General features: G+C 33.7%; 1 protein-coding gene across 1 annotated transcript; it reads right to left on the bottom strand.

Annotated features, from left to right (window-relative positions):
- Positions 1-9,427: 9,427 nt before the first annotated feature.
- On the bottom strand, positions 9,428-10,736 carry LOC127810186 (uncharacterized). The gene is made up of 2 exons (XM_052349513.1): positions 10,097-10,736; positions 9,428-9,859 (listed from the first exon to the last, which is right to left on the bottom strand). Exons 1-2 carry the CDS (start codon positions 10,437-10,439, stop codon positions 9,819-9,821), a joined length of 384 nt encoding a protein of 127 aa, XP_052205473.1. The 5' UTR covers positions 10,440-10,736; the 3' UTR covers positions 9,428-9,818.
- Between the last annotated feature and the right edge of the window lie 313 nt (positions 10,737-11,049).

Raw genomic sequence — 11,049 nt, 5'->3', positions numbered from 1 at the left:
AAATTCATATGGTCGAGACATGAAATTTAAAAATATAATATAAATTTATTTTAATATAAATGAGTTAAAATTATTTTTTGAAATTGAATAAAAATATGAATCAAATTATACATTAAAGTTAATATTTCATCATCTTATAAAGTGATACATATATGATCCTAGTATAACACATTAATTAATCATAAGAGTCGTATATAAATAATATAAAAATGTATAGATAATACAAAAAAAAAGTAAATATAAAATTAAATATATGTATATATATAAATGTTAACTTCAATAAAATTTTTAAATTAAAATATATATTAAATATATAATAATTTACTATTGATACTGTACTCGTTTTCTTTTATTGTTACAATTTTGATTGTTTCAATTGTAATTACAATTCATTTAATAATCTTATGAGTCGATGAAATAAAAAAACTATATGATCATAAAAGAGATAGTTATTTTTTTTTTGTATAATAGAATTATAATTAATTATTTGTTAGATTTATTTGGATTATAACATAAATATGTTTTTTCTTTCCTCTGAATTAGCACCTAGAATAGAAATATCGAAAGTCCCGCACTTATCCGATTAAGTCTCTGGTGACCTTCTAGGTTACCCGAAAGTTCTTAAATATCTCATCCCTTGTAACTTTAGAGCGATTGGGCTAGCCTATTAACACTCAAAATATAACACTTTAATTAATCATAAAGTTATATGTAAATAATATAAAATGTAAAGATAATACAGAAAAATGTTAAATATAAAATGTATAATATAAAATTAAATATATATATAATCAAAAATTAATTTTGAAAAATATTTTAAATTAATATATATATTAAATGTATAATAATTTACTATTCATATTGTACTCATTGCTTCTATTTTTAAACTATATAAATACACTTTGAGTTTTGTGATAACATTTTGAATTTAGATTAACAATATATATATATCAAACATAACATAAATACACTTTAAAACTACTTTTAACTTAAATTAATAATTTGTATATTTTAGTGGTTAAAATTTAAAATTAAAACTCTACATTTCTATTTTTAAACATAACATAAATATATTTTTTTTCTTTTTCATAATTTATGCATCAGACTCTTCGTTTTTTTTTTTTGTTGATAATCGCTTCACCTCTTTGTATAATAGTCATATACATTTTTAAATAAATATTATTTTGAAGCAATAATTTAAATTATTTTACTATCATAAATTATAATATAAATTATTTTAATATTTGAAATAATTTAAATTATTTGATCACTTTCCATAATCATAAATTATTTTATTTTTATCATAATCATAATTATTAATATTATTTTAATTTTTATTTAACAACTTTATATTTTAACCAACAAAATAAAAAAAAAACAAAAATAAGGGCGAGATATGCCAAAAATGAAGGCGGGATATGCCCCGCCTATTTCCCTTGCAAATCATCAACCCTCCCTTATCCCTCTCTCTTTCTCCTCCCCCTCTCTCGTCTCTCTCTCTCTCTCTATTCATCGCCGACGCAGCCGTCGTCCACCGCCAACGCCTCTCTCTCTCTCTCTCATTCCTCCCTCTTTCTGTCTCTCGTTCTTGCCACAACCGTCCTGTCCTTCATTGCTTAGTGCATGACCGCCCCTCTCATTCTCGCCATTGGTCTCTCACTCTCGCCATCCATCCGGTCCTCCATCTCGCTATAGATCTGCCTGTCGAGAGCGCGCCGTCGATCTTGCTGTCTTGGTGGCTGTCGTTGGGTCTTTCTGGTGAGGTGCCCCTGTCGCTCACTCTCGCTCTTATCATCAGTAGGTATCTCCGGTGAGGCTGCTTTTTTGTTTTGATTTGTTGATTTTTGTTGGGATTGACACTGGTTTGCTGTAAAATGGGCTAATATTGACTGATCGAGTGTAATTTTTTGGTTTTTGCCTCTATTATTTTACACTAGCTAGTGACTTTAGTCGTAACCATTTTCAATATAGAAATAAGAATATAAAGTGGCTCTTAGGAAGTATCGTAAAGTTTTGCGCTACCTGGATGTATGCTGGGAGAAGGATGAAATTGATGAAGGTGAGCCATTTAGTTTGTGTAACACCTCGCTTTTCTTGGGCGCGTGATAACTTGGGACAATTCTGGGACAATAAATTTTTTTCCTTTCAAACTAATCCTAAACCACATCATTCCTCGAATCCGTCCCAGAATTCTCATACTTATTTCGAAAGAGAATCATCATATACATCTATTGCGGAAGCAAGGATTGAACCTGATATTTTAACATTAATTGAAATTCAGATCTTACATCATCACTCCTCAATGTAACTTAATACAAAACATAAGTTCTCAACTAACATCAACCTTAATAAGGTTATACATCCTCATGCTTTCAAAACGTTCAGAATTTAAAGTAGCAGAACTTAAATACATGGGCTACATAATATACATTTCATTCCTCATGCACTCTGCTAAGTGCCATTTCATGTCTCGTTCATCCTCGTATTTGCTACAATCTCCATCTGAAATGTTTGAATATTCTAGGGGCGAAGCCCAAGTTAGATGATAAATCATCTAAATAAGGGTACAAAAACATATTTCGTGCATGAATACAATGTTTTACTTCTTCGTAGGGGTTAACTGCACCCTTTCATGCTACTCACCATTTTTATAGCCACCTCTTTCAAAGTCGGGGTGTATGGGGGCACCCTTGGTAAAGCAATAGTGCCAGTTCGTACTGCCTATGACCACAATGCGCGTGATCAATAATATCAACGTGTATTTATACATTTTATAGTTATGTATGCAGTCTACGTGATGAATACATATCAGAGTATGTTAATATGATGAAAGCATTCCCAAGGATCAGGGTTTGAAACATAAATCACCTACAAACCAATTATTTTCCATAAAACTAAATCTAGTTGAGAAGTACCACTTACTTTTCACAAATTAAGCTGCCTCGATAAGTGTATCGACCTCGAACAACTTGCCAGACGAGCTATTCCCAATCCTCGGGCCTCAAGGGTTCCTAAAATATTAAATTTATTCCAGAATATCAATTTCCTATTTTCCTCATAATTCTCATAATTTCCATAATTTCTTCTTATTTTCTAAGTCTTATATCTTCAAAATTCACAATAAATATCTAAATCCTCATTTAACCCAATCTTTCTTCACTAATATTCCTAAAATAGCATTTCTAGACTTATAAAATTTTCTTATAATTTTTCAGATTAAATTCCTATTTTTCCCTATTTTCCATAATAACAAAATCACAAAATAAATAATTATTTTAACACTTTCCAGGAATTTTTTCTCAAAATAAAACATAAATTAAATTCTAGATTTTCTGGAATTTTTCCCAGATTTTTTAAAATTTCTTCATTTTTTTTTTCTTTTCTTTTCTTTATTTCCTACCTAGCGCGCGCGTGCAGCCCACGCGGTACCTCCCCACGCGCCTGACCCAGCTGGGTTGTCTTCTCCGGCGGTTGCTTCGCCGCCGGCAACCCCCCCCCCCCCCGAGCTTCCGAGCTTCGAAATAGGCTTCCAATCCCCTTAAATTCGACATTCTGACTCGAATATAGCTTTAGAATTTAGAAAACACAACAAAAAACACCTCAAATCGGTGCTTGAAGTCTCAGCTCCGGCGAAGGCGCGATTTTCCAGTGAGGCTTCGTTTCCTTGCTTCTTCTACTCTGTTAGCCACCAAACTCTCCAGATTTCTCGCCCACGACTCAAGGACCAAAACCTCACTCACAAATATCTCAAACACTACCCTAATCACCCGATTCTTGAAGTAAATTTTTTTGATGAAATGGGTTGCTCGAACACGGCTATTTATAGCCCAAATCGGCCATGAGTTGTCCCATCAAGGGAACTCTCACACCCTAAGAGCCATACCGATGGCCATTTCGGCCTTAACCTCCCCCCTTGCTCTCTGATTTAGTGTTGTAGGTGCGGCCAGAGCATGGCCATTGTGCCTACTCTGATTTGATTTTTTTTATTTTTTTATATATATACCAATTTATATACTAATTTTTGCAAGAAAATTCTAATTTTTAATACAAAATCTTTATCTCATTTCTGATATTTTTTACAATAACTATGTTTAAACTATATATTTTATACAATATAAATAAATTTATACTTACCTAACTCTATTAAATCTACTGATAAATACTAAAATTCTAATAATTTTATCATGGCCCATATACCAGAAATTATGCTTATTTATTCACGTCTCAGGGTATTACAATTTGCCCAATATTTCTCTGTTTGATTGTAGTAACTAGGAATGGCACTTGTCAAAAAACCATAAAAGTAACTAGAAATGGTAATGTTACCATGTGGCTGAGATTATCATTGTTTTGTATAGAGAAAAGCTCATGCTTTAGGAAGACAAAGTCTCAGATTTTTATAAATAGCTCTGTAAGTATTTGATTTTCTTTTTCTAGTTGATGGAGCTACTAATTTTTTTATCAGAATTTTCACTATGAGTTTAGTCATAGCTCTGTAAGTATTTGACTTGCTTATTTGCAAAATAATATTGTAATAGTGGATTGTTAACGTTCAATTTTGCATATTGTATTTCTGCAATATATTAAGTTGGTTTTCCTCAGTTTATTTATTCTATACTACATGTATATATTTATCTGGTATTATCTTTTTCTTCCTACTTGTAGTTATAATAAGACTTCAGGGAGTGGGATCAATAATGCCTACAAGACCCTCTATTGAAGCTAGCCCATAATTTTACGACACTGATTTCCAAACCTTTTGCAGATACTTCCATTTCTAAATGAGATAGACTATGTTTATATTTAGTTTGTGCGAAACAAATTGTAATATTTGTCAATTGAACCTATGAAGTACATATATCTTTCTTTTTTTCACCTGATAAGCAAGTGCATGGATCCTATTCTTCTGAATGTATGTTCTCTAGGAATCAAGTTATACGTTTTATTTGTTTTGCTTTTATATTGCTAGTGTTTTGGGCACTTTGGATCTAACCCCAATGCCGCTTCAACTTGGGGTGATATGGAAAAATTTAGACCTATCACTATTTAGGTTCTTCAATTTAAAGGACTGAAGCATATAGAAATATTACTTTGTTCATGCAGAGGTATATCTGAATTTGATGACATCATATCCGTCAGCTGATATTCAAATGGTGGATGTTTGAAATTTTCTATGTACTCATTTTCTTCTATATCCGAAAATATGAAATTGCATGACTAATGATTTTCTAGTTTTTGTTTTTCCACATTTTGGGGCTAGGGCATTTCTTCCTTAGTTGTTCTGCATGTTGATCCTTATTTCTTGTCCTTCTAAGTTCTTTCTAATAGGGTGCAACAATTGATTTCTATTTACACAACTTGTACATGATTGCTATCTTCAATGTGATTGAAGATTTATGAATATGAAAAGCCCTGTAGAAGTGTCTGTTTCATTTTGGTACCCTCAAATTTAAAAGTAAGGCTGGTTAGTTTACTTTCAACCAGCATTATGATTGCTATCTTGCGTACAATTACCTCAAGGGAGCTACATGCACTAGTGCTGGAAATATTTATTTTCACTGATATATTATTTGATTAGTTGTGCTTTTCAGTTCTTTCAATCATGTTACCCAATTTTGTGTAATTGTTTGAAAATGACTTTCATTTGGGAAGCAAGGTGATATTCTTTTGAAATAATTGTTTTATTGTTAGGAAATCTATCATCTAATTGAATACAGTTGAACATGATCCTTATGTGAGTATACATTAGTTGTGTGTTATTATATCTTATTATGCTTTAATAGCCTTATTAATAATACAATTTATTCCATTCATCCATGATGATTGCAGACTAACTTTTAGACACGGCAACATGATGCATCATCCCAAGTATCGGTAGTTGGCACATCGGAAGGTAGTGATGCTGGCCAGCTCTCGCAGCCAGCTATTGATGAGACATCATTACAGTTGGAGGTTGCAGGCATGAAGAAAAAGGGTCGATTGGATGGGGTAAGAAGTGCATGTCATCCCTGGTTCCTATCATGTACCATCACCGTCAGCCCTGCCGTCGATTTCTTTGGCAGACCAGATTCAAGAATCTGTTAAGATAGCTATGGAACACATTCACCAACGCTTGTTAGCCCTAGAAAGTAGATTGTAGGATAATTTTGATGGTTTACGTTTTGATGATGAAAAATATCATTTGATTTTGATCCCTAAGTTATGAGTCAAGTTTATGATTTTCAGCCAAAATCAATTTCAAGTAGTGCGTTGTTAAAATGAAAACCAAAATGATTTATGATTTTCTATATTAATTGGAGATTTGCAAAGTCAAGTATTTAGTCTTAAAAGAATATCCTAAAATGTTTTTCAAAATAGCTTTGAAGTTGTTGGTCAACATAGAGCTAAAATTGTTCTAAGGCAAAAGACCAACTAGAACATAAATGTGTTTCATGAAAAGCCAATCTTAAATATGAAAAATCATTTATGTTAATCTCATATTTCAAAATAAGTTTTTCATATTTTGAAACATGCATGAAAGGTTTTGGCTTGAAATTTAAATGTCTGAAAAATCTTTTAGTTTATGCATCATGTTTCAAAACTCCTTTCTGATAAGATTTCAATATTTTTCTAAGTCTGGAATGTTAGCACCTTATAAGGAGACATATAAGAAAATGTTTTCTTTTTAAAAAACTAACTCCTGGTATTTCAATAACTAACATTTATTAGTAATAAAATGATTTTTAACAAATTTTTCAAGAAATAGAAAGTGTATATTATGGAGGGGGTAAAATCGTAAAATCCTAAGTTTGTACTAAAACCCAAATTTTACATTTTTATTGTTATAGATTTTGATTTTCTAGATATTTTTATTGAATCCAAATGAGGGATATTTTCTTATTTACATTTATGTATTAAAGTAAATGGAAGGTAAAATATAAATAAAATAAAATTAGGACATTTACTTAAACTAAAGAAATGTAAATATGTTGTGGATTATGTTGTGGATTGTATCATCAAAGCAGTGAATTTTTATCTTGGCAAACTATCAACAGTTTGTTTCAAGATGTCGACAGTTTCAAACATTGCTCTCTGTATCTAAATGTCGACAGTTCTTGTATCAAAAATGTCGACAGTTCCTGCATAAAAAATGTCGATAGTTCTTCATCAAATGTCGACAGTTTATGTCCCAGACAACTTCCAACGGCTAGATTCTCCATTGTTCAAGTCTCCAACAACTATATTTTTGAATGAACTTGAGATTCTTTATAAACACAAGCCAAATGGGTGATTTAAACCAACCAAGAGATTACATTACAAGCTCCTAAGTGCCAAGATCATTGTTGTGCTTCATTAGTAAATTTGTTCTCTTTTCAAGGCTTTGTATTCATTATGTTAAATTCATTATCGAGCCTTGTCTTTATTTTGAGAGAATTTGTAACTGAGAATATTATTTCTCAGATCCTCTCTTGTATCTCTTTGTAATTTTCCTAGCTTGTTTTGCTAGAGGGCCTACATTGCTTGTAGGAGGATTTTGATTCCTAGTTTGTTCTACTAGAGGACTTGCTTGTTGAAGTAAGGGATTGAAATACCTAGCTTGTTGCTAGAGAACTTGCTTGTTTAAGCAAGAGATTATATTTCCTAGTTTGTTGCTAGAGGGCCTATCCAAAGAGATAGGAGGTTTTTAGTGGATTGATTGAAAAATTCTTAGTGAAGAGCTAAGGTAGTGGATTAGAATTGGTTTAAACCGAACCACTATATATCGTTTGTATCTTTTATTTGCTTGTGTTCTTTGTTTCACTTATTGTGCCAAGCATTTCATTTATCCTCACTTTCACTAAAATCACATTTTTCATTTAAAGGATTTTCAAGTTTAATCAAATTTTTAAAACAACACAATTCACTCCCTCTCTTGGTGTTGGTGCCATTGCTATTCAAATCTAACAAATTCTTCATTATCGCCATCTGTGCGGATTTATTGTAATGTAATGAATTTATTCTTATTATTTATGAACGATGCGTATTAATATATTGTATTGATTTATTGCAATGTAATGAATTTATATTTATGCTTGATTTTCAGTTTGTATATTGTGTTTATTAGCTTTAATTTTAAAATTTGAAATAATATAAATTTTATTTTTTTAATTAAATTTAAATTAGAGATGGATTTTGAGATAGAAAAATTCATCTCAAAATTTCTCTTGGATTTGAGATGAATTTTGAGACGGAAAAATTCGTCACCAAATTCGTCTCTAATTTGAGATGGAAAAATCCGTCTCAAAATTCTTCTCAGATTTGAGACGAAAAAATCCGTCACCAAATCCATCTCAAATTTGAGACAGAAAAATTCATCTCAAAAATCCGTCTCTAATTGAGACGGAAAAATTTCATATTAAAATCCGTCTCAAAATCAATCTTAAATTTTGCGAGAGCCAATTTTTTGATTGACCAAAATCCGTTTCAAATTGACTGTTTTCTCGTAGTGTTTGATACACACAAGAGTATACCTTAAAACGTCCCTAGTCAAAAATGTCATTGAGATGGGACATCAATAACGCAAAGAGATCGGTGTGTGCTATGCCATCACATTAGGGAAGGTGGCAATTGATCTTACAAATTGTGGGCAATAGATGTCGAAACTAGTACATGGGTGCTTGTTGGAGAACACGTTCACTAGACAGTAACCCAACTCGAGGATTCCAAATGAATCTTGCAAATAGTGTCTAAGAAAACCTCTTGTGGTGATTGTACAAGTGATCATTTGACTTGAGATCACCATAATGCCTTGCATGTGGATTCATATATTTTGACATTGTTATGAAAGTATCTCAATAAAGGGTATGAGTGCAACAATGATTGGATATGCCATGAAGTGTGTAAAGGCAGTAAGTGGTCAAGATAGGATTCATCAACCCCAATTAATAGGAGATATGTCTCATGGGCCTTTGGTGAAATATGACTTGAAGTCTGTGGCCATAACTAGATGTTGATCTAAAGTAAGTCATCCTTATAAGAGACCAAAAGATATTATGATCAAATTGAAAAAGAATTGACAATCTTTCTATATCCTTGTTTGATTAAAACACTTTAAATTGATAAACGAATTGAATTACATGGGAGGACCACTATTGAATGGCAGCGATCACAACTTTACCCTTCTACTAATTGAGGGCCATGATCGGTTGAGGCTAAGTGAGGCTTGGCCAATAGGTGCATTCCCAGATATCATCAATTACAAATTTCCAACATGGCAAATTTAAATTATGTTTTAAAGATTACATAAACACAATTTCACACATAAATTTGCTCACTGCTCAAAGTCATTACCTAGTTTGGATGGATGATAGTGTCTGCACATTTTATGCCTAATGCGTTGTCAATGATAGTTAATTGGATCATAAAATGCAACTTTCCAAAATTCAGTGCTCAGTTGTTGGTTGAATTTTGTAGATTTTAGTTTGATTAATGGAAATTTATTTTAATTTTCAAAAAATATGGGTTAACATAAAGCCGCCATGGCCCATGGGTGCATATGATCTACAAAAACATCACTAATAACAGCTAACATAATAATAATAATAATAATAATAATAATAATAATTTGTGTATTTTGGCTGTCGATCTCCCTTCTATTCTGCTAGATTAGAGTTCGTGTTCTGGTCAGCTTCTTCCGACGTCTTCTCTCGTCCGGTATCTGCCGCCGATGGTGTGCTTCTTGCTGGCGTTGACGGGGGCTGAGGTGGGAGGTTGCAGGGCGGGCGGGCTGGCTGGCTGGCTTCGTCTTTGTCTTTGTCTTTGTTTAGGTCTTCCTCTAGCAAGCTAAATATGATAGCCCTCTAGGTTTGGTCTTGTAGACAGGCTCTCGCTTTCTCATAGCCTGTTTAATTGTGCATTAGCAACCCAATACAGTTCAATCAAGCAAATGCCCACTCCCACTCCATGATCAACAGATACAGACACAGATACAGATTCAAAAATAAACATACAAACAGGAGATTGTTTTATTTTATTTTTTTTCACCCACAATTAATGCATCAAAATTAAACTGTTTTTTCACAATCTCTTCATACTTTCTTATCATCACCGCTACCGTCATCTCCAAGCCTCGGCTCACCTGTAAGTCCGCCATTTTCAGCCACCTTAGATCCTGTCCTTTCTCCATCTTCAAACCCATTGCTAGTCGGAATATTCCCCTCTTCTCCTCCGTAAAAGACGTGGCTCTTCCTCTCCGTCCTTTCTTCTGGCCAAATCCCGCCGGCGGGCTCCTCCATCGCGCGCTGCAGCCGCCGGTTGCAGAGCCGGGCGAGGCAGCAGGCGACGGCGGAGAGAACAACGACGACTGCCAGGACAATGAACACTGTCCCAAACGATTCTCTGGGGCGCGAAAGCGAGGGCTCCGCCGTGATGGTGTTGGGGTAAACCAGAACCGGCTGCTGCTGCGCCGTGGCCGACGACATACTGGCTTCTTCTAAGAGTTGATTTGAGGGAGGGAGGGTGGGCCGGGTTTGGCTTGAGAGAGAAAAGAAAGCTCTATTCAGGGCGCTGTTCTTTGAGTGGAGAGAAAGGCAGGCCTTGGAGAAGCCATTGAAGAAGAAAGGAGCAACAATGGGCGGTTTGTTGAGTGAGAATTTATTTACATGGGTTATGAGAAGGGAAACTCGGGTGGCTTCGGCTCGGTAGGTGGTAGTGGACTATATAGTCGTAAGCGTTTAAATCTGCCTTAAAAGATGAAGAGAGTTCATTCATTCATGTAAACATTTTTAATTTTATGTTTCCCTGCAGGTACATGTAATTTCTGTGGGTGGAAGAATAGTGGGTATAGATTCTTACTATTAACGGAGAAAAGAAAGTAAAGCAAAGAGACCATATTATTCCCGGAGCGTTGCTTCGTAGAAAGAACAGAGCTTGGGTGCTTTGTGGCATATCACAACATTAATGGCAAGCCAAGCCTACTGAGCTGTGGGAACACAAGCTGGTCTGGGGTTTGCTTTCATGCATCTTTATTCTTTGCTTTTCGGAAAGCAGGATTCTGTTAATATGATTCTCTATTATCTTAATTATTGTCAT

The sequence above is a fragment of the Diospyros lotus genome, chromosome 9 (genome assembly GCF_014633365.1).
Source record: "Diospyros lotus cultivar Yz01 chromosome 9, ASM1463336v1, whole genome shotgun sequence".
Lineage (NCBI taxonomy): Eukaryota > Viridiplantae > Streptophyta > Magnoliopsida > Ericales > Ebenaceae > Diospyros > Diospyros lotus.
Note: the sequence above shows the minus strand (reverse complement) of the source record. Positions and strands in the feature narration are given on the sequence as shown.